Consider the following 24,153-nt stretch of genomic DNA (forward strand, 5'->3'; position numbering starts at 1 on the left):
GAGTGTTTGGAGTGGAGCCAAGGCCTATTCCCATATGACCATGTAGCCATTTACCATAGCCGTTTCACTCCCCGACCGACACACTAATCACATTAATCATCTATTTGTTTTAAAACATCATCAGGGACGTTCACACACTGACTTGTGCATGCACACATAAACAAACAAGCGCACACTCACACACTTTTGTGTGTGCACTTGTGCCTTTGGAAGTACACAGTGTTGCACTTGATCAGTACAAGAGGGAGGAGAGCCAAATTAACTACCATGCACTAATCACTTAGCTCTCTAATGCAAGCATACTCAGCAAATTTGTGTGAGTGCATACATTCATGGTACACACAAATACGCATGCAGACACACTGACAAACAAATGGAAACTTGGAATAAATATGAAAAAGGCTCAGCTTGATCTCTCATTATATTTCAAATCTCACTGCTTCAATCTGTTTTAAGAAAAAGCTTTTATAAAATGTGCTGCAGTTTTATGTTTACTTATGCTTACTTTCTTTCTAAAGTGGAAAAAGAAAGTTTACAAACTATGATTACCACAAGAGTTGGCACAGCAACCTAGATATAAGTCACAGCTTTATTTCTTTTGGTGTGTGTGTCTGTGTGTGTTACATGGTTGGAGGGGCCAGTGTATGCTGAGCTTAGGCACCATAGGGGACATTGCCAGGAGGGGCACATAGGGGGTTGGGTGACTTAAATGGAGAAAAATCCAATAATTGTATCCGTCCAGAGGGAGGGCGAGCTTTTAGGGAGGGGAGAGACCTGTTATTACTCTTTCTTTTTTTCTTTCTCTCTTTCATTTCATCCCCTAATTCTAGGGTGAGGGGGTAACCTAAGAAAGGGAGGGAGCGAAGTGGAGAGACATGAGGGTTACGGGCTGAGCTTGCTGTTAAAGTATGTCCTTGTAATTAGCTGAGTATTAGCAGCAGTGACAATGCAGGAGCACTGGGCAGGGAAGCACCCTTTAACGCTCTACTCATTTCCTGAACTTAATCCCCACCGCTTACTGGTAATAGTGCACATGTGCACACGCATCTGGACACACACACACACACACACACACACACACACACACACACACACACACACACACACACACACACACACACACACACACACACACAAACTCTCAGTCATGCACAAATTCACATAATCAACTGCTGGCTATAATGGGAGCAGACTCCCTGAGCAAAGTTACACCCAACAGCTCACCTTCAATCCCTATTGTGTGAAAGTCACAATGGCGGTTAACTGTGGGGAATTTCAGTGTGCACATGCATGTGTGTGCACGCATATAAACATTTATAACTGCATCTGCACATTAGCTTCAACTTGTGTTCAGATATAGCGCAATGACTGTTTACTTCTCGGGTGTCAAGAATCTTCCAACATCCAGCGGTACTTCAGGCAAGTCCCCGTTTCTTGTTTCCTCCAGTGAACGGATGGAGGAGACAAGAAGCGAAAATCAATTACTTTCAATTAAGTCAACCGGCAACTCTTTCAATGTGCCCTCAAGCCACTCAAGTCTTGCCTACTCCACCTCCAACCCCCACTCCTGCACCACAAAGTGACACACACACACACACTACATGCACATGTGCGTACACACTTCCAAGAGCCACTTACTGTTTGACTGTCTTTTTGGGTTTAGTGGTTAAATTATTGACTCAGAAATAATTACTGTGGCAATTGCTAAAAATGATCTTAAACAGCAGTTATGAAGCATATCAGTCTATGATTTCTATCCAGTTCTAAATAACATACAGAAGTAGCAAACATCACACAAAATTGCATTTAATTGTGCTTGGAAATATTTATTTGGCTTATTTGAAAGATGTTAATAAAACAACGTACTATCTATCATAAGTGTTTCTTCTACATTTATTACAGATGAGAAAAAAAACAACAATTTATTTTGAAACTGGATAATTTATTTTGATGTATATATTTTTTTAAAAAGGTAAGGAAACGGCAATGGTGTAAGCTAAAAGGCTAGCCACATTTATTGACCCTGATTACCACTTTGTGATATAGGGTTCTTAATTTTTAAGACTTCTTAAATGCCACTTTTAGACCAATTTTACAAAAAAACAAAAGTGGAGGATTACTCAGAGTTTGTTTTTTTTTTTTTGATCAAAAAACATTATTTTTGGGCTTGTGGAAGAAATGAGGGTTACGAATTCGGAAATATCTGACATTTGTTAGTTACACTATCCTTCCTCTAATGTCAGAGACATTTGGTAAATTACAAAAATTTAAAAAAAAAAAAAGATTATTTTGAGATTATATGATGCAACATCACAAAACAAGTCATAAAATCAAACTTCCCATGTCTTAGCATTTTTAAGACTTAAAATATTTTGATTAAAGACATTTTAATACCAATTAAGGCCTTTTTTTAGGTTAATGCCTTAAAAGCCCTTAAAAACAGACCTTCAAGGATTTGTTAGAAGCTTGAACACAAAAAACAGGGCAGCTCAACAGTCACACTAAGACTTCCTTTGCAAAAAATCATACAACACTATTGCATTGAAAAAAGTGGAAAAGTCAACATCATATAATAGAAACTGAAACTAAAAGTAACTTAATACAATAAACATAGAGAAGTAAATAATAAAAAATAAATAGATGCAAATAAAAAATAATCCCGTAAAAAAAATCTGCATAAGATGTATGTTAAACTGTCGTCGTTATATAATATAAATCACAACATAAAAGTAACTTAATAAAACAAACAAACAAAATAAATATTAAAAAACCCATCAAAATGTATCTGGTAACAAAATCTGTTTAAAATGTACGGTAGAAAAAAAACTGTCAATTTTAAGTAACGAAATAGAATTGAGTTGTATTACAGTATAATCAAAATACTCAAATGCTTCGCATAAAAACATCTGCATGAAATGAAATTGGGTTTTTCCAAGTTTTTAGTGAAGCTATTTGATCGCAAAAAATGTCAACCTTGCAAATACAATGCCTGTTAAAGCTCAGAGGAATAAAAGAAAACGACAATACATGCATGGACCAATTTTAGCAGATTGTGAGGGTATTTGTGTAGTGTTCTTGTTTCACATCGATTTTTGTGCCATTAGCTTAAATCAAAATCGTAAGAGACACCTGAGCTCGGTCCAGAGCACATCAGTCGAGAACCATTTCTATAGAGAGCAAGTTATAAACAGCGCAGAGGGGGAGCACAAACCTTGTCATTGACACAACAGTCTGAGTGAGCGTGTGTCTGTGTATGTGTGTGTATGCCTGCCAGCTCCCAGTCTAGCTCTATTGTCTAACAAGGTCTAATTAGCACTATGGCACAATGAATTAGCATAATTATGCAAACAGGGCTCCGCTAAAGGCTTGGCACAAGGGGAGGCTACAGGGGGCACCTATTACAACACACACACACACACACATGCGCGCGCGTGTATTTGTGCAAGCACATACACACACGCACAAAACAGTGAGAACACTAGTGCAACACATTAAGCACACAAACATGACTGTGACAGATTCACTGGATACAGAAAACACACACACCTGTCCAAATCTGCAACAGGAGATGAGGGAAGCAGCATAATGCCTTATTTATTAGGAAATACTTTTTTTTTTTTTTACCTTTGCTGATATATATTCTCTCTCCTACAAAAGATTATTGCCAGTTAATCACAGACTAATCTGATAACTGATTAGTTGTTTTATTTATTTTTTTCAAATCAAAATTCTACAGTTCTAACTTCTTTTTCTTTATTTCTCTGTGACAGTAAATGGCATATTTGGGTTTTGAGAAACACTGATAAAGTTTTTCTTTTAAACATTTTCTAACACTTAGTAGACCAGACAACCAATCAATGAATAGAAAAGATTGACTTTTTAAGAAATACTGAAAATGATTTATTTGCAACAACTTCATGTCTATGAAAGAGATGAAAGCTTCTATGGAAGAGATGAAAGTAATATAATATCAACAAACACTTGAAATGTAATATTGAAATTTAAACACCACTGAATTCCAGTACTGAAATATTTTACTTGGAACAACTATGTATCAGATTTTTTTTTTGTTGGTTTTTTTTTATATAAATTCACCTCTTCAAAATTCAAATATTAATTCTTATTAATTTGCAATTTTTAAAAAATGAATTTGAATACATGTTTATTTTCCACATTCACAAATTCAAATTTTAAAAATTCAGAATTTGAATATATATATATATATATTCCTCTTCGTGATTGTCCACATATTGGATCTGAATTTAACCAATCAAATTTGAGCAACCTGATTTATTATTTATTTGATATTCTGAAACTTTTGTATCTGGATTAGTGAATTTGTTCAAATTCAGCATTTCATTGTAAAATATTTCAAATTCATTACTTAAGTGGGCTTTAAATGTCAGTATGAAGTATTTGGTAGTTTTAAAGAATTATTTTATTTGCTTCCATAAACACCAGATATACCAAGAGAAACGATGAGCTAACCGGTCCACCCTCCACAGCTCTCCCTGTCCAGCACTCAAACATTTGGGGCTTATAGTATTTTGTTGGTGATAGGTGAAGTCTGTGGGAGATAATAAGGATGACTGAGAGGCTGAAAGGCTGAAAGGCTGGTAGCCATTCAGACAATGACAGCTGTAGCGAAGAAAGCTCTATTAGGCTTCATTAGGATGCTCAGCTCTTGATTACACACAAAGACGCACACACACACACACTAATGCAGGAACAGGAAAAAGCATTGCTGCATCTCTGGCTTCCAAACACTAACAGATAATTTATGCCTGTCTGTGTGTGATTGGGCACACCAATCTGTCACTGTGACCTTTTCCTGCAACATAAACCCAACAAGTAACCCCACATCCCAGCAAGCCCTCTTACCAAAAGCCCTGCAATGTCAACAATCTCTACCTAAACCCTCTCAAAACACACACACATGCACACACCTCCTGTGATGCATTCTTAGTCACCCAACCCCAAGGGCCTGCATTGTGTCCTAAAATCCTGATCCCTAGCAGGAAACAAGCACCCCTAAAACCCCAAACAACAGCCGCACAAAGCTCTCTTACAATTTACAAGCCCCCGCTGTCAGCGAAAGAACCAGGAAGGTCGGAAGTTCAGAGTTCAAATAGTTCAGAGTGATCTGGTCTGAAATAGGTCCAATTATTCCTTGACAACATAAAACGAGTTACAAATGTGACTGCAAATCAATGACTGTTGAATGACCACCAGAGGGGGTGCTTTGTATTCGGCGTGAGGAACGCAGGTGAGTATCTATATCACCAAAACCACCTGTATGAAGCATGTGCCCTCTATAAAACACCAGGTATCCCCAGGTGGAGGTCCTCATGGACGTGGATTCAAAATATTCATCAAAAACACAATTTATACAAAAAACCAAAAGTCGTATTTCTGCCCTCTGCAACTACAAAAAATTTGTAGCCAACTGGGCGATAGACAGACAGATTTTTTTTTACCCAATTCAATATCTGCAAAATAAATTCCCCCAAAATAGTTTTCATATACATTTTTTAACATATTGATTTTTTACGGAAATATTTTCCGTGCTATGATTATAGCAAACAAAGTGATTGGAGTTGATACAACAGCTGGGCGTTGTGGAAAAAATACTGCAACAACATTGTACGGTTGACTATTGTTGCTGTTGCAAAGTATTTAAACAATGAGATTTTAGATCAAATTATTACCAGTGATGTTGATATAATGACTCAGCGTGTAAAGGCCAGCAGCTATAACAGTCTGGTAAGTTCAAAAAACCACATCTCTTTACTGTAATGCAGCCTTTAAAACCAGGGAAAGACAACACTTAAGAAAGTACAATATCCAAAATCTAGGCGACATCGACACTGATTGTACAATTTCGGTATGATATTGATATATATAGCCCAGACCTAGCTGGTACTGAAACATATACTGACACACAACGACCTAAAAACCACGGCAGTAGAACAAAACACTACCAGACCCGATTAAAGTATAATTATGACTTTGTCATTAGAAAAGTCATCACAGCCTTAATATGGCTTTGTCAGTTTAACATTTTACTTTTATTTCTACTTAACTGTGCCCAACTGAGCATTTTCTTCGAGTGAACACCCTGTGTTTCTTGCCAAGTTGTGCCAAACTTTTTCCCCATGTTTTTGAAAGAAATCAAATCAATTTGCTTCAAGAGTTAAATAGCTTGTGAATGGCGTCTTGAATGCAAGAAAACTACAAAAAAAAAAGATTTTGAACCAGGTTTTAAAAGGTCAAACCCAGGCTCAGGCTTGAATCTTCCTCCTTCAAAATGTTCTGAATCCTCTCATTCTGACAGAGTATGATGTCATCTCGAAATCACGCTCTCCACTTCCTAAAACATCTTCATTGAGACTCTTTGCCTGCTCCTCTGGTCTTGAAATGAAACCATTGACTCCAGCTTATCGTCACCTTAAGAAACAACATATTGTTCACATACGTGCACAGTGGTGGGACAAACACAATGGCCGACAGCAAGGGTCATGCTGAGAGGGGGGTAGCAATTTTAAGCTGAGTCTACACATTTTGGAGGCTGCGGGCTAATCCCGCCAGGCTTTTTAGCCTGCTATTCAGGAGGACAAGGACCCCCAGGATTTGGGCTTGTCCACACCTCAGGGGTGGGGGATTATCAAGATAGCAGGAAAGGTGGAGAGGGTGTGATGGCGGGCGAAGTGAAAATGTGTTCATTAGCAAGATGGTAGATTTTTGCAAGCGTAAATGTGTGGATGTATATATTTAACTGCACACATCAGTAGGAGTGTGTGTGTATGTTTGTGTATTTATCAGGGTTTCTCTGCCATTCCCAAAAATATACCCCAGAGCTCTGACAGGGTCACCTCTGGGCCTTTCAGAGCTTCCTCTCAACCAATCCTAATTGATCTCACGCATTACTAGTCCCAAACATGGGATGGAGAACAGGAGGGAGATGGCTGGCTCATTGTTTGAGGAGCGAGGTCCCGTTGCTAGTAGCTCTCCACTCCTTACACACACACACACACACATCCACACACTCCACCTCAGGCATGCCCACCCACCATCTACCCCCCTTTTTTCCCCTCTCCCCACCTCTATGCTCTCATCTCCGGCTGTGCTAATCCACCAGCCAAGTCAGGAACTCAGTTACCCATCTGGCCAAGCACAACTCCAGCTGAGAGGAGAGAGGGTCAGAGGGGGAGGAAGAAAGAGGAGAAATGGTAAGAGGGGTAGATTGAGATGGAGGGATGTGTCGGATATGCATGGTGTGAGAAGAGTAATGAGGGATAAGATATTTAGGGGCTGAGCACCAAACGATGCGAGGAGGACCGCACTGAAATCCAATAAATTATTGTTATTCCTCCAAATTAATTGCATTTTTGAGGGCTTAAAGGTGCTCAAAAATTCAAGAAACTTTGAACGTAATCAGAACTTTTGAAAAATGTTATATGTTTTCGCTTTCATGCTTGGATATGACAAAATGGCTATGCAGCACCCTCTACAACTTTTCTACATGTACGAAAATTAGCAAGTATATGTGCAATCCTAAGGCATACAGAAAAGTATTTGGAAAAATACCCTAAAGTTTTTAATCAACTGTGCAATTTTGCTGCATTTTTGTCCATTTACACGGTTCATACTTTCACAAACTCCTCCTACAAATTTTATCAGATTAACTTCAAATTTTGTCTGTATAATCTTAAGACTTTCATCATGAAAAGTTATCAAAAGCTTGAGTTTTCATCACGCCGTGTGACTGTAGCAAGCCATCAAACTTCCATGTTTTGCCATTACCCGGAAGTGATTCATAACTCTGGCCGTTATGAACATTTCGATACATTGCCCTAAAATTTCTCATGCTTGATAACGGTCTCTGCCTCAAGACACCTGCATTAAGTTATGATCATAGCGCCACCCATTGGCAACAGGAAATGACATTTTTTTACACTTTGATGTGCTCTTGCCAGTAACCCCGGCATGCGCACAGGTGCGTGGGCCCCCGTTTATCGCAGCTTGCAGTTTTAATTACACTAGTTACTGCTTTACAGGACTAAAGGAGAAAGTGAAAGAAGAACAGGGGGAATGCAAATCACGAAGAACACAAGGAAATCTGCTAGAGTGCCTCAAGGCAAAAACATGATGACCTCTTCATTTTCTCTCTCCAAAGGAAAAAAAGTATTGATCCCATTGTCCCCTTGTAGAAGAAAGGGATTATTCGTTGCAGCAGGTTGGAATGGGAGCTGCCACTGAGCTCTGTCATGACTTATATAGTCTGATCCCAGTGTTCAGTGAAGTAGCCCCCAGCCATGACCGTCACCTCTGACCCTGACTCCTGTGGAGCCATCTGGCTGGTTAACGCTGACCCATGACCTTTGTCAGAACCCGTCACATGCCTGTGAAGGTGGACCTGCACAGGAAGAGGTCCATAATTACTTGAAAGGGGTCAAATCTAAATGTATTGTCAGTTGAGCACATCTGTGAAGTTAAAACATATTCTTATCATTGTATTAATGGTCCAGCGTGTAGAATTTAATCTGGAATCCTTACCGCTAGACGCCACTGAATCCTACACACTGTACCTTTGAAACACATGTTGTTATCTTTAATAAACTTGTCCACAGTGTTATTATATACCACAGGATGGCCAGACAGCCAGATGGCACCTGCCATGGCAACATGAATTGCAGATGGGTGGCAGGTGTTGAAAACAAGGCTGGACAAAACCTGTCGTGTCCGCATGATACGCCGCTGGACGGCACATCATGTTGAAATGCTGCCGGTAACAACACAATATAAGTAGCACGAAGGCCCGTACAAGGGCAGGCAGGACAATGGATGGATCCAAGAAACCCCAGAATTTCATGAGGGAGTCCGATATCCACTTCCGGTCTCAATGTGATGTTTTTTTTTTCTTGCTTCTTTTATCTAAATCTCATCAGCCATGTCCATGCTGCCTAATCCTAACCATCTGTGCAAGCATGTGCGTTTGTTGATGTCCCGCTGTTGATTGCCATGTGTTTGTGGTGTCTAAACATAACCACATGGAGCGTAAGCCCGTCATGTGCTTGTGTTGACATGGGAGCTGTATCACAGAACATCAATAACAGGCACAGAAGGAATATAATATGTAATATGCAGATGGGAAAGTCCACTTAAAAGCAGATATACGTACAACTTGGGATGAAAACTTGTTGGATTAATCCAAAAATCACAGATTGTGTGAATCTGACATATTCACTCATGTAAACAGCCCTCATACTGGATTGACACTGTTAAAAGACAAGAAATAACCAAGCAGAGGAAAACTGGAATAAAACTCAAACTGAAGTAAACTCAGCGGAGCTAAATGCTTCACAAAAACTCAACAGAATGAAGGTGAAATCAAGGCTCTTGTGTTTCAGGTGATGCTATTCCACTCCATATCATAGAGCATGTGCAAACCCCTGTTTGAGTCACGCTCTTTCCTTTCTCCCAAACCACTCATCACTGTCGACTGGAGCAATAAGAAGACTGCAGCCCACTTTCCTTCTGAAGGGCATCTCAAGGTAGTTGTGAGGAATGACCACATGATAAATCGCTGTAGAAGCCACACAAGAGACACACTCTCATTCACAGAGATGGAATCAACCCATCAGCATCAAACCATCAATCAAACACCAGCAGCACACAGCATGACGCTAACACCCAAAGTTGTAGTGAGTATGTTCCTGTGTGCGTGTGTGCGTGCATGTGTGTGTGCGTGTCAGAATGGGATAAAAGCCAGGGAGTAGTGAAGGTAAAACTGCACTCTGTGAACGTATACACACACAAAAATATGACAATACATGCCTTCAAGTAGTAAGATAAAGTGTGTACTTACAGACATTACCGGTGTTGTCAAAACTGTTGAGCACTTCATTAACTCTGATTGGCCCCAGGTTATCCCTGAGAGACACAAATACAGAGGATTACACAGCAGTCTGGGAGAACAATATGTTCTGCTTTTTTCTTTTTTCTTTTAACAACTTTTTTCTTTCTTCTTTTTTTTGGGTTTTTTTTTGACAATAAAACTAGCCACAAAATCTTAACTACTGGTTTAAACTTGGCTTTGTTCCAAAGCAATAGTATCAAAATGTGAACAAGAATTTAATTATACATGTCAAAAGCTGAGCTTGCTGAGTTGTAAAAAAAGTGTTTGGCAAGAAGAACTTTTGTTATATATATATATATATATTTCTGCAAATCAATAACTATATTCGATGTCAAGTTTAAAAATTTAGCTCCCATTTCTAAAATCTAAACTACTTGCATACCTTTGTGGTGACTGTCACTGGAAAAGGGACATTTTTAGACATCAGAGTTAAATAACTATTATTTTAACAGCTTTTCAATTTGTGTTTTTAGTGCTTTGTCTCTTCGAGGCCTGCTGTATATGGTATATGACCTCACCTGAGCACTATTGGGGTACAGGCCCATGCATGTCCCAAAATAAGGCAAAAATAAGAAAATTCAAGCACAGGGCTCTGCAGATAAATACACAGTCACCATCTTTCCAGATTCATCGTCTATGGAGCAGATCCAGAAGATGAGATCACAAATTTGAGTTTTAGCACTCAATTGTTTGGATCCAGGAGACAGGGGGAGTTTCTGAATATTTTTGACTGTCTTAGTCAATAGGAATGACATGTATGAATTTTGAAATTTTGTGTGTAGTTCACCTTTAATAATAAAAGCAGCATGACATTTTAATTGGAAATTGTTAAATACTGACTCTTACCCAGCTAGTCTGATGTACAGTGGTACCATAAAAAAGACCCCTTTTGTGCTGCATTGTCACTGTGCTCTATCTATGCTGTCACAAAACTAGAGCTTTATGTGCGTCTATTCCAGTTTGTGTACCTGAGTAAGGCACTGTACTCAGGAAAGTAGACACTTCTGTACTCCGCCCACTGGTCATCGGAGGTATCACTGGGGTCTTGTGTCAGTCTTTTCCTGGTGAAAAGGTCAAATGTTGCAAACCTGCGAACAGACACCTGTTTGACCTCTGGAGTGTCCACCTGCTTCTGACGCAACACCTGTGAGAGACAGGAGTGAAAATTAAGGGAGTTAAAAGATTTTCACAAAAGAGCACATACCTAAGTGGTAAATTTGCTGAAAATGTATTTAATTGATTTAATGTTTATTTAAAAAGGACATAGCATATTAATTAACATCAGTATAAAATACAAAAAATCCATAGTCCCTTGGCAGATCACAGACAATAGAAAGAAAGAAAGAAAGAAAGAAAGAAAGAAAGAAAGAAAGAAAGAAAGAGAAAGAGAAAGAAAGAAGAACATAAAAATAAAGAGAAAGAGAAAGACAGAGAAAGAGAAAGAAAGAGAAAGAAATAAGAAGACAAAAACAAAGAGAAAGAGAAAGACAGAGAACGAGAAACAGAAAGAGAAAGAGAAAGAGAAAAGAAAAGCAACAATACATATATTGGACAAAAGTGCATTAACAGTAATGTAAACTGTATGGCACAGAGTGCATGGTATTAAGTGTGTGGTGCAAAGTGCTTTATCTGAGCGCATTTGCTGAATCAATCAGTCATGTTTCCCAGGTCCTTTGGGAGGACCACAACATGCAATAGAGGAAAATATATTTTTAACAAATTTTACATTTCTAATTTGTTCAAAATTTCACTAACAAAGTCATGTTTAACAATGTCACAGTGAGAAAGAGACACTTAGGAGTTAGCAGCAAGCAACAAGTCCCTTTGTTGGATCTTAAAACTACTGCGTGTAGGGGAGGCTTCCAGGTAGCATGTAAACACTGGCGTGCAGATTTGGCGAGTTCTCGCTGGTCTCGCACAAGCATGCTTACGTGAACATGGGTCCCACACTGGGAGCTACAGGCTACAACAAGGCTTTAAAAACATGGCACCAGCGATGTTTGTCAAAATAACTTTGCACGTCAGAGCTTCAGGACACTTGGATTTCTTTGGACGGGCAACATGGAGACATATCGTGGTATTATTTTGTTTTGGTGTTTTTACATTTAAAACCCGGTCACTATTTGCCTCAATTGTTTGGGAGATGAGTGCAAAGCTTTTTCCACGTGAACCTCTGGCAGTGTTTTGTGGACTATAAAACTCCACCCGACATTCCATCGGCATAAGGGTGAGCGGAAAATGACTGAATTTTCATTTTTGGATGAACTATTCCTTTAACTATACTTTAAGTCTGTGTTTTTATAAACAGAGTAAAGATTGCCCTGTATAATTAACTATAATGAATTGCATATTGTTGTAAAAAAGTTATTCAGTATGAAAGTATTTGAATGTCACCATGTATAGTAAAACTAACTGTATGAGCGTAGGATTCTTCTATGGTCATGGTGGTTAGGTATTTATGGAGGCCTCAGATTCCTTGACTGTCTGAATGCAAGCATGTGAGGAGGCTTCAGGGTGTCTGAAGGTTTAAATACAGCAAGATATAGACCTTGCAGACATTTAGACTCCAGTTTTAGACACATCAGTATGAATGTGAAATACACTATATCTGATTTATTGATTTATTGTTGTTACCTTTGGTATGTATTGTGCATTTCTGGTATGTTTTTGTCCATGTACATGCTGTACCAAGAGCTTCTCAGATTTCATTGTGTTGTCTTTAAACTTATATATTCAAGTTTGTTCAACTATTACTCATTAACTTTAATTTATTATTCATCAAAAGGAAGATTAACCAAGAGTATAAGATTTTTTGCCACTTTTATATCTTTTATCCTTAAATGTTAAAAACAGAATCCATCACATTGTATCAGGATCTATTTGTTCTGGTGAAGTTCATGCACATAGAGGTCATTACTGCACCAGGAGGAAGAAATGCAGAATGCAAGATGGCCCCACTGCAGGGAGCTTTTCTGGTCAGGCGAGCGTAACCTCTGAATGATGCCCATCTATGGGAAAAAGTAAAAGCGTGTGCACTATTCTTGTACTTGCAAAGCTGATCAGACTCTGTAACCAGTGGAGAGAAAAAGATTTTTACTGGTGGCAAAGCTTCTGTAAAGCTGTAATACTTAAATTAATTAATTGTTGACACAATTACAGAAGGATTAAGTTATAATATAGGTCAAAGCGGATCATAGCACTGTGAAGAAAAACTGCTGTAACAGATTGAACAGGTATATTACACTGGCAATGCTCCTCCATATTTCATGTACTGGGTTAGGAATAAATACAATGTGAAGTACATAGTCCAATTGTATTTCATGGTTTAGTAAACAACAGCTGTGTAGACATAATCGAGAGGGAAACATGACAGGGAGAAAGATTAGGTACAACAATATGATCCCATCACCCTTATTACTTCAGTTACAGGGGACAAACACAACCCAAAGATGTCCAACAACGCATTTTGTGTTAAACATTCAACACATCTTTCCAAAAAATGCTTGTGAAAATAGTCTAAAACCACAGGAGGTTTGTGCTGAGCATTACCTGTCTCAGCAGAGTCCACCTGGCTCTGGCGACATCTGTAGTAGCACAGGTTTCTTCCCGGGAGCTTTGGGAATTAGCTGCGCGGGAGTCTTCATTAATATTTTTCCTCAAAGGCGACGCCGGCTCGGTCTCCTCTGCAGCACCGGCGGAGTCCCTCTCCATTTTACCCTCGAAGCTGTGGGCGGGAATCAATCTGTAAACAAAATCACTGGCTGTAGGGCTGTCACAGTTACCGGCAAAACGCGGATATACAAAAATAAGGCTTTATTTCATCTGTAAACTCCACCAACGCAGCAGTGTTCGCAGGTATGCTCGACTGCGATCACCTGTTACACCCACAATGGGTACATGCTACTTCCGTACACTTTTGGCGTTTGAGACATACCAATAGATTGTCGAAAAGACGATGTCCGATTGTCAGTTACAAACTGGCACTGCGCATGTCTGAAGTTGATTGTTTTAGTCTGACGTTGCTCGCTACGTCATCAACAGCGGGCTTTGTTTAGGAAATAATGCACGTGTAGTGAATTTGCTGCTGTCAACGGACAGATGGTTGATTTAATTACCTAAATAATATAATTTTTCATGTTTAAATACAATGATTATTTTTCACATAAAAAAATAAGCGCTTGTAACGGACTTTAACTTACCCGATTGTGGCAGTTAGCTACTTAAAACCACTATTACCGCTATTATATGTTAATATAGCTGAATAACAGTTTGATAATTAATCTCCGCGATGGCAGTGCTCTCCTCTCTGCTGTCTTCATCTGCTCGTCTCCTCGCACTGTCTCGGTTACGGTTTTGGGAGCTTGCCGGTCTCAAACGGATAACATGGCTCTCCCTGTCCGTCCATCGTTGTTACACGTCGGTAAGGGTGTTCAGTTAACGTTAAAGATGCTGTTTTTACTCACCTCAGGCTCTGGTGTGACATTACTGACTGTTAAACTATCGCGTCGATAACGTCAGGTCCATCTATTATTCAAAAACGGTGTCTTTTCACCAGGCTGACAAAACTGCGCTTGTACGGAGTCACAGATAAGGGCACAGGGCTGAAACTGAGCCCGTTTGGCTGAGACTCACTGCACTCACACGGAAATGAGCTGCAGGAAACGGACACACAAACACCTGTGTAACTGTATAACTAATGCTTTAAGTTTTTGTTTTATTTCCAGTAATTATTCCCCCAAAACTCAAATTAAGTCTTAGACACAACATCTGGACCTAAACTAACGTGCAATTTATCACAATGTGCAATTATTTTATCTTTTCATTATTATTTATTTATTTATTTTTACTGTTGTTTTGCATCTTTTTGCTCTATCTCTATTTTTGCTCAAGTGTCTTTGAGTTTCTTGAAAAGTGCTCAATACATAAAATGTATTGCTATTATTATTATAATAATTATTATTATTATTAGAAGCTAACAATAAAGCCAAACTAAGGCTTGGAAAAAAATGAAGGAGTTCATCAAGTTGAGCAAAAAAAGTATTCAAAAAAAGCCAGATGATAATGTGAAATAGATGAAAGATGAAAATAGATGAAATGAGATAAAAGACAGGACTTGCACAGGATGCAAGAAAGTTTTATTCGAACAGCAATGGCCTTTGCAATTGCAAGCTTGTAGTTACAGTATAATAAAGTCTTTCCATTATTTATAAAGTTGTTTGATTTCAGGACACTTCAATCTCTTCAGCTGATCATCTCAGCTCTGGAATTGAGAGGTACAAGGACCTGCAGAAGTATTTCTACAAGAGACTGAAGGCAACGTACCGCAGGTTCTCCAACATACCTGATTACTCAGTGGTGAGGCCTGCCTTCTGCTTTGGGTTTGAACAATGTTGTCATGATTTTGAATGTTACCTCAGTGGGGCTGGTAGATAAAAGATGTCAAAAAGAACATAAATAAACAGTTACATTTTAGTCCCCTGCCAACCTGATGCATGAGAACAGCAATCTAATTATAATCCTTTATATCATGACTTATTTCCTAGTAGTTAGGACACTAATATTAACAGTGTATGCATTTCTGTGTGAGATAAGTAGGTTTTTTAAGACCTAAATTACACTAATCAGCAGTTGCTTACGAGGTATTTGTGAAATTCCAAATAATGTTTTACAGCTCAGTGTAATGGCTGTTGTTTTTACAGGTCTGCGGACATCACCATGTGTATTTCATCGAAGGTGACGGCATCTACAGAATGGACCAGAGACAGAGTAAGCAGAAAACATGAATGCAGCCTGCCTTCTTAAGTGAACAGCTCTTTACAGCCGGAAACTTCTCATTAACGATGATATTGCATTCCAAAAACTTGACAACACATCCATAAACAATGAATTATTAAAAAAAAGTTAAATGGGACTGGAAGCAAATCAAAAAGAAGATTACAGAAGTTAAATTGCAGCACCTTTTTATAACCCTATTCCCATATCGCATCTGTAACTTTTTATGCACTCCATTATTAAGAACACTTTTGTGAATGACTCAGTTTCCTCTCCTCGTTTGTAGGCGAGCCGGAGCCAGAGCAGGTGCTAAATCTGGGACAAGTCCCTGGACAGGAAGAGAAGACAGAACTTGTTAATGAAGAGAGGAAGCAGAGGTTTCAGTGGATTGTCCAGAGAATACGTCTGTCCCCACAAGAAAAGCATCTCGCTGCAACACTAAAAACGACTCTCAGCGAAGAGCCAAGGTCAAATACACATACACACAAAATACCTTGAGTACGCTCAAGCAGTGGTTCTAAACTGGTGGGTCGCGGCCCACAAGTGGGCCATTCTGAATGGACCTATGTGACTCGATTTTTGCACTTTAGTCAAGGAATATGTTTCATGTTATTATGGTCTACACTGACGATTTGTATACATTTTATGAAATAAAATTGAAAATGTGGCAGTTTATCCTATGTGTGGACTTTGAACTAATGACTAAGAACTAAATCTGGACCCCATGATTACACCAGTCGAGAACTACTGAGCTAGACTGTTAGTTACTGCATGAAAAAATTGATGATTGTGCCCATTCAGGTGTGTGGTTGTGAAGCTCGGGAGGAGAAACTCCCCTCTTCTGGATCCCCCACACGTCATAATGACACTGGACAAAGTCTTAAGCTTTGGTAAGTTTCTATATTCTGCACTTGAGGCAGCAGTACACTGACTAAAACTGAAGGCTGTTTTTGTGTATGTGTGTGTCTGTGCGGGTGAAGAGTGGGCTACAGATGAGGTCCTGTTTTACACAACTCTGGAGGGTCTGCGCTGCAGCAGAGTGTTTCGTCTGGACCTGACCTCCAGCGGAAGCCGGGTAACTTCTGTGTATGAGGAAACACATCCTGAGTAAGTGTAAGTGATGTCACATCTAAGCTGTTTCTGCTCCCACGCCATCTATAATTGATACACCGACATCTCCCCAGTGTGTTTGTAGAGGTTGCCCTTTCCAGAGACCGACAGATAGTGAGCATCAACTGCAACAGCAGGAGCAGTTCAGAGGTGCTGCTGATTGATGGAACAACTTCCCATTTAGAGCCTTTACTGGTTCAGCCACGTCAGCTGGACCTCCTGTACCACGTGGAGCACTGGAGACGGAGTCTGATTATACTGGCTAATACTGGACCTGGACAAGAATATCAGGTAGAATATCAGGAGTTTGTGCAGTACACCGATAAACACACACTGTTTATAGGGCACATACATTTCACAGGAATACAACATGGAAACTGTCTCAGGGGTTTTTTTTTAAAGGTTTACTTCGGCACTGTTTAACCCTTTGAAACCCAGAGCAACATCACTTTTCTTGTACTGCTTTCAGATGCCTTTCACAAGTATTTAACCCCTTGAAGCTTGAGCAATTAGTGCAATTTATTTCAAAAACATGGGGAAAAGGCAATGAGTTACTTGATAAGAAATGTTTCACGAAGTGAAACAAATGAGTATTTGAAGAAAAAAAATGTTTAAAAGGTAGGGAAAAATGTCTGTAGAAAAAGAGAGAAAAAGCTAGGGAAAACCATGTTTATCATAAGAACATTTAAAATTATGTTACAAAATTACTATAGTTTTTAAAGCATTTTTACAGGTCATTTCCTTGTTTGTTTTTGTTTCTTCGTTACAAATTTCAAAGTAATTTTTTTGGTACTTTTTATACATTTCTTGCTCATTTTTGGGTCATCTCCGCTGTCATTGCTCAATGCCTTTTCCCATTTTTAAAAAACAAAATCAAGCCAATTTTCGCAGATTTCAAAGGGTTAATGTGTCCAATTTAACATGGTTATGAATATTTCATGCTTTAATTTTAAAATTCAAAAAACTAGGTGGTACAGGCTTCTCTCTCAGAGCCATCCATGGTCTCCTGGGTGCCTTTGTTTACCCCCGGCTCTGACACTGTACTCAAAGACATGGACGTTGTCGGAGACCACATTGTTTTGGTTGCGAGAACGCCAGCCGGTGAGCTCGCCCTGATCGTGGTCCCACTGACCGATCCGAAGGAGGCGTACGCTGTACAGGTCAGTGTGACCCAAAACTCAATTTCAATTTTTTCTTTCTTTGCATATCTTACTTCCCTGTTGGCGTGCCTGCTATTAGTCATATAACTTGCTTCTGTACTATTTTGCTTACTCTTGGTCCTGTTTTTCTGTTACATTGCTGATTTTTTTAGATGAATGGTCTCTGATGTCCCGGAGGGTGATTTGTTTTACATATTCCACACAGAAAAAGAAAGATATTTACAATGCATCAAATATAAACTGGGTCATAGAGATGTATTTCATGTCACATTGACAGTGACCAAAATTATCACAGCTTTAAGTAATTATAATAATAATATAAATATAATTAGTAATAGTAAAACTAACCATCAGGAATTTTATAGCGCTTTATCATGAAACCAGTCACATCTCCACATATACATATCTTTCTGTGTATGTATGCATTGATATTGACATTGATATTTCTACACTCCACAGCTCCCCTGCTGGGCCTGTTCCATCCAAACCAAGACACCAGGTCTGGCAGACCAACGCAGTGTGTTTGAGTTCTTGATTTCATCTCCAGTCCGCCCCCCGATGCCGTACTGTCTGTACCCTGCAGACGGGCTGCTTTTATCAGGCACTAAAGATGGCTCCCCCCCAGAGATGCAGGGCGGTTACACCACCACCCGCTTAGAGGCCTGCAGCCAGGTGAGAACACATGACATATAAGAAGCATGCAGGCACCGTGAAACTGTATCAGCAGGGAGGTGAGCAGTTTGTATTAAGACTCAAGTGTCCACTGATGAAGCTCTTAGGGTAACTAGCCATAAGAGACAGAGACACTCTGTCATGCCACCCCTAACACAGAAGGGCAGGTGATGACATTTGCAAGACAAATTTCTAAGACTTGTTTCAAGGTTATTTAATCCTTTGAAACCTGGATCATCATCACGTCTCTTGTGCTGCTTTCAGATGCCTTTCACAAGTATTTATACCTTCGAACCCTGTGCGAATTGATTCAGTTTCTTTAAAAAAAAAAAAAATGACAATGAGCAACTTTGAAATGTGCCACCTATTTCAAGAAATAAGTAAATTTAGAAAATTATTTTTAACAAGAAATGACCCAAAGATTAGCAAGAAATAGTAAAAAAAAAGTCTAAGAAAATTACCCAAAAATTAGCAAAAAGAAAAAGAGAGTAAAACAAACAAACAAGGAAATGACCTTAACAAAGGGCTTTAAAATTGATTTTAAATGACATGATTTTAAATATGCAATTGTAAAAATTATAAATATAGTTTACTTGCCATTTCCCCTAGTTTTTTAAGCTGCTCATTACCTGCTTTCCATGATTTTGAAAGAAGTGAAGCCAGTTTGCTGAGGTTTAAAGGGTTAATACTCTGTAACGTCTCTCTGCCTCTCCTCTGTAGGATGGTTCCTCGGTGCCGGTGACTCTGTTTCATTCAGTTTCTATGGAGGGTTTGAAACAGGCGCCGCTGCTGGTCCATGTGTACGGAGCTTACGGCAGAGACCTAAACATGGAGTTCTGCCCGGAGAAAAGGCTGCTGCTGGAGCAGGGCTGGGCTCTGGCCTACTGCCACATCAGGTAGCACATCATCTCTCCAGTACCTGAAAAACCAACCTGATTGGCTGAGTGTATCTGTGTTTTCATTTAATTTGTATTGATGTTGTGAGGCTTGATATTCAGGGTTCCCAGGGTCATTGAAAACCTGGAAAATTCATGGAATCTCACAGTCATGTTTCCCAGGCATGGAAAAGTCATAAAATTAGTAAAAATCAATTAAAGTTTTGGAAAAGTCATTAAATGTAATGACACGTGATGAAATTAAACACGTAATATAACATAACGGCAAGTTTATTTTCTGTAGCTGTTGACTTAATTTAGCTCAAACATACATCAGTGTGCAACAACTTTGTGTTCACTATCACCTACATTTCTTCATCTTCTCCCCGCATGCCGTCTTTCCCTAAACTGACATTATGTGTGAAAACAGTTTGATTCTGATGTTTGAAAAGTGCTGGACAGGAAGGGAAAGCAACATTATTATGGGTCTTTGAAAAGTCATGGAAAAGTTTTGAAATTTTTCCCATGAAAATATATGGGAACCCTGGATATTGCTGGAAAATGTCTGTGAGATGAAGTCTGGAATTCAAACTTGTGTGTTGAAGTGTGTCTGTGTTCTTTACCTTTTCTTAGAGGCGGAGGGGAGCGGGGTCTGTCCTGGCAAAGACAAGCTCGCGTGGAGGGGAAGCAGAGAGGAGTGGAGGACCTCAGAGCATGTCTCCATCACCTTTTCTCTTCAGGAGTCTCCTCTCCGTCACTCACGGCAGTGACAGCCTGCAGTGCTGGAGCTGTGCCAGTGGGAGCGCTGTGCAACACACACCCACACATGATGCGGGCCGTCACCCTGCAGGTAAGAGGTTAAATCATTAGAGATTTGTGTGTTTATGTGAAGAGAGTGTGTAGCTTTTAGTGTTGTTCTATGTACAAATATAACAGAACAGGCTTTCTTCAACATGTAAGGGTTAAATATAGAGTAAAACACAGTCTCTCTCTGCATTACACCACAGTGAACACACAAAAAAATTGCACAGAATAATGTTTGAGCCTGTATTTCTGATTAATTTATGTCACAGTTTTTAGGGTTTGTCTTAGTATTTTTTTTTATTGGTATTCATATTTAACATTTTGATTAGCGCTGGGACACTTTAATTGTTTCATCTTTTAGTCATGTTTAATCCCCTATGTTGTCTGTGGTGACAGCTATATTATATGGATGCCAAACCAAATCTACCTACCGGTACAAATAAAGTAACCTGAACCTATCCAATGCCATCTCTTTTCCTGTTTTTAGGCTCCTTTCCTGGATGTGTTGGGAACGATGGAGGATCCCCGTCTGCCTCTGACGTTAGAGGATAGAGAAGAATGGGGGGACCCTGTAGAAAACCCAAAACACAGACTCACCATCTCCTCCTACTGTCCCCTTCACAACATTACCCCTCAGGTATGGAGAGGAAGACTGGAACGAAAACAAAGTTGCTGCAATTTTTGTGCACTGGCTTTAGAAAATGCATTTTGTCATGTGAATTTCCAAGTATTTTTGCTGAGATTTAATTGTGAGATTCAACTGGATTTGTAGGATATTATAAATACTACTACTACTAGTTTTACTCTTATTTTTTCCTGCAGTGTAAATTGACCTGATCAGATTATGTTGAGCTTGCATCTTAATTTCCCATGGCCCACTGTTTGGTCCAGAACCAGTGTTTGAATAACATCGGCTTTACTGGTGGTTTTTGGGCTTTCTCTGAAACAAAGGATCCTTTGTTCTTTCCTCCATAAGAAGCTCTGCTTGTTTTTTTCCCACTTATTGCTGATCTATACTAGAAAAAATAACTGAAAGCCAATGGGAAATGGTTTATTTTGAACTTTTAATGCAGTAGAAATGTGAGCCTAAGGGGAGTAAGAGTCATAACAGCAACTATTCTAATTGTAGATTTCACTTTTCACCATCGTTATCTCCTCAACTGTAGTTTTAATTAATTATTCAGGTCTCAGTTACATCTAACAAACAAAAGCAAAAGCAATGTGGGTGGCCTTTTGGTATGAAATGCGTTATATAAAAAAATTTGCCTTGCCTAATAATTAATACATTTTGCAGTGTAAAGTACTGTAGGTTAACCATCTTTGTGTGTGTGTGTGTGTGTGTGTGTGTTAGTGCTACCCATCGGTTCTGCTGACGGCCTACAGCGGTGATGCCAGGGTTCCTCTGTCAGGTGTCCTCAAATACGCCAAGCAGCTAAAAAACGCCATCCATGCACATTTCACCATGAAGCCAAAGTCAGGTGCGTGCACACATGAACTCTCACACATGCCGTCACAACAGCTTAGTCACTTGTTGATCACTTAGATAAGGGGTGTCGAGACTTTTTTGAGCGGGGACCAGATTAGATATGTGAAAACACCTGAGGGCCAGCTACGTCTGGGATCAAATGGGTTATTAAAGAAAAAAAATTACAAACAAAATGTATTCAACTTTTCACTGCTCCAAAAAGTGTCAGTCCTCACTGTTGATGCTTCTTTGCGGCGGCCTTGTTGTTTATCTCTGATGAGGAAAACACATTAGTTCCTCTTTGGTGCATTTCTACAAACTGATGATACTCCTGCCATTGCAAGGTGAAAGGAAAAAGTGATCTTGATTGATTGATCAGTATTGTGTGGCAAGCCATCTATAGTATATTTTGAAAGACAAACCAAGGGCCATTTATAATCAGTTCAGGGGCCACAATTGGCCCCCCAGGCTGGACATGACTGATTTATATGCATATTGTGTACAGCCATGCCTGCTTTTGTACAGCTGTGTGTGTGTGTGTGTGTGTGTGTGTGTGTGTGTGTGTGTGTGTGTGTGTGTGTGTGTGTGTGTGTGTGTCTGTGTGTTGTTCGTTTTAGGTGTAGTTTCTGCATCATCAGAGGTTTTAATAGCTCGGGGTCGGCTCCCAGTAGTAGTGTCAGTGTGCATGTCTGGAGAGGCAGCAGTATGGCTGTCTGTCTGGGGATGCTGCTAACAGCATTTGAAGTTCATGACCAAAGTATAGCATAGGTCACCTTGTAGTATAGTGTGTGTGTGTGTGTGTGTGTGTGTGTGTGTGTGTGTGTGTGTGGTGTCAGCTAATTGCTCTCATTTCCCCCTAGACAGGCTCTTTCTCCTTGTATGTGCACAAAACATGCAACCTCCATGTGTTAATTAACCTGGAGAAACACATGGACACACATCTACAGTAACTCATCCTGCCTCCAGTGTGCACCTTCTAATCAAACATCTGGAAACTGTCTCTCTCTCTCTCTCTCTCTCTCTCTCTCTCTCTCTCTCTCGTTCGCTCGTGTAGTTTCAGATGCACACATTATCTCTCTCTTTCACCCTCTCTCACTTTTCTGTTGTTCATACACACATGCAGCAGGCAGCTTAAGGGTCTGTGTGTATATGTCTCCCTAATCTGTCTCTCTCTGTTCTCCGGAGTCTTTGATAAAGTGCTGATGGCAGAGACACATGCAGGCGGGTGGGCAGGCCCATTAGCATGGTAAAGAGATAGTGTATCAGAGCAAGAGATTAGACGCCACAGACTGGGAGCTGTCAAGGTCAAGACCGCACTTGTGAAACAGCCCGTGCCACAGAGACGGGGAGGGAGGGGGGATAATATGGAGGGGTTTGAGGAGAGGGAGGGCGATATCAGATGGGAGCACAAATGAATGAAAGGAAAGCAAAGACTGAGTCAGGAGAGAGAGGGAGAAGATTTGGGGCAACTGGACAGAGGGAGAGGGGGAGCGGAGAAAGTGGGAAGACAGTAAAATTAAAAGAGGAAGTTTTTAACTTGAGAGATTTTCATTCCATTTTGCCTCTGACTTTTGTTTTCTTCTTTTTTTTAGAAAATGAACCAACACCAAACACAGTTCTCAATATCCAGCCTGGATCAAACCACCTCGGACCAGAGGACTTTGAGCTGATGCTGGACGAGGTAACACACTCTCCTGAAAGACTGGAGAGGTCTTAAAGGGATTTTTAACGTCGGAAAAGACTTTTTTGCCCAAAAGCCGAGCTTTTTTAAATGTGTGCATTCAAATGCATCTACAAATAAGACTAATTAGAAGCAGTTCTGTTTGATTCATTTTTCTAAATAAGTAATTTGCACAGTTTGGGTGTGTATGCAGTTTTCAGTCAGTTTACCCAGATCACACACGCTCAATAAATCCTTTTTATCTTTAGAGGTAATTAGCCATGTGGATAAAAGTTTGTTTTTATTTTGTTTTTATTTTATTTTGAATTTCTATTCTACATACCACCTAGGTTTCTTATGATAGAACTAATGCATTGGGTTTATTGGTAATAAACAGCTGTTGAATCCAAGATGCACACGATTTATCTTTCTTTGTCATCTTTTGCATTTTGAATTTATCTCAACTCCTTTGTCACATTAGAAAAACTATTATTAGTTTTGTCAGTTGAGTAACAGACTGACAAATGTGCCCTCTGTCTTTTCTCCCTGACGCAGGAAGCCCTCACGTTAGCGTTCCTGTACACAGAGCTGGGCCTGGACCCTCCTCGGCCTCCACGCAGAAGGAAGAGATAACACCGAACATCTACCATTTCGACCATGACAACACCAGTGGAAGAGAAGATAACATCAACTGTGAATACATCTGCAATGGTCCT

The 24,153-nt window shown here is 39.7% G+C and overlaps 2 protein-coding genes across 5 annotated transcripts in view; one reads left to right on the forward strand and one right to left on the reverse strand.

The window, feature by feature from the left end:
• The window catches only part of camkmt (calmodulin-lysine N-methyltransferase), a 137,185-nt gene extending 122,572 nt beyond the window's left edge, over positions 1–14,613 (reverse strand). For 3 of the 4 annotated variants that reach the window (XR_006106563.1, XM_042501695.1, XM_042501697.1), the window contains exons 1-4: positions 14,383–14,613; positions 13,469–13,661; positions 10,888–11,063; positions 9,869–9,933 (exon numbers count right to left, since the gene is read on the reverse strand). Coding sequence is in view for 3 of the 4 variants with exons in the window: in XM_042501695.1 (XP_042357629.1) it covers positions 9,869–9,933; positions 10,888–11,063; positions 13,469–13,661; positions 14,383–14,402 (454 nt within the window). In the remaining variant the exon portion in view is untranslated. The remainder of the gene's footprint in view (positions 1–9,868; positions 9,934–10,887; positions 11,064–13,468; positions 13,662–14,382) is intronic. The other variant, XM_042501696.1, reaches the window with a different exon arrangement.
• prepl (prolyl endopeptidase like) lies at positions 13,982–24,070 on the forward strand. Its single transcript, XM_042501693.1, has 15 exons — positions 13,982–14,339; positions 15,146–15,274; positions 15,619–15,685; positions 15,978–16,158; positions 16,493–16,581; positions 16,672–16,798; positions 16,876–17,092; positions 17,770–17,961; positions 18,421–18,633; positions 19,354–19,529; positions 20,142–20,358; positions 20,800–20,949; positions 21,664–21,790; positions 23,370–23,458; positions 23,993–24,070. The coding sequence occupies exons 1-15, from the start codon at positions 14,208–14,210 to the stop codon at positions 24,068–24,070; spliced, it is 2,184 nt and encodes a 727-aa protein (XP_042357627.1). The 5' UTR covers positions 13,982–14,207.
• The last annotated feature ends 83 nt before the right edge of the window (positions 24,071–24,153 follow it).

The sequence above is a fragment of the Plectropomus leopardus genome, chromosome 15, assembly GCF_008729295.1.
Source record: "Plectropomus leopardus isolate mb chromosome 15, YSFRI_Pleo_2.0, whole genome shotgun sequence".
Lineage (NCBI taxonomy): Eukaryota > Metazoa > Chordata > Actinopteri > Perciformes > Serranidae > Plectropomus > Plectropomus leopardus.

What these genes read in the sequence shown, in the direction of transcription:
- prepl (XM_042501693.1), top strand. Translation starts at nt 14,208, where the DNA reads ATGGCAGTGCTCTCCTCTCTGCTGTCTTCATCTGCTCGTCTCCTCGCA. An exon ending in GACCTGGACAAGAATATCAG is followed by an intron (nt 17,093 to 17,769) that starts GTAGAATATCAG and finishes TCAAAAAACTAG; the next exon opens with GTGGTACAGGCTTCTCTCTC. An exon ending in CACCATGAAGCCAAAGTCAG is followed by an intron (nt 21,791 to 23,369) that starts GTGCGTGCACAC and finishes TCTTTTTTTTAG; the next exon opens with AAAATGAACCAACACCAAAC.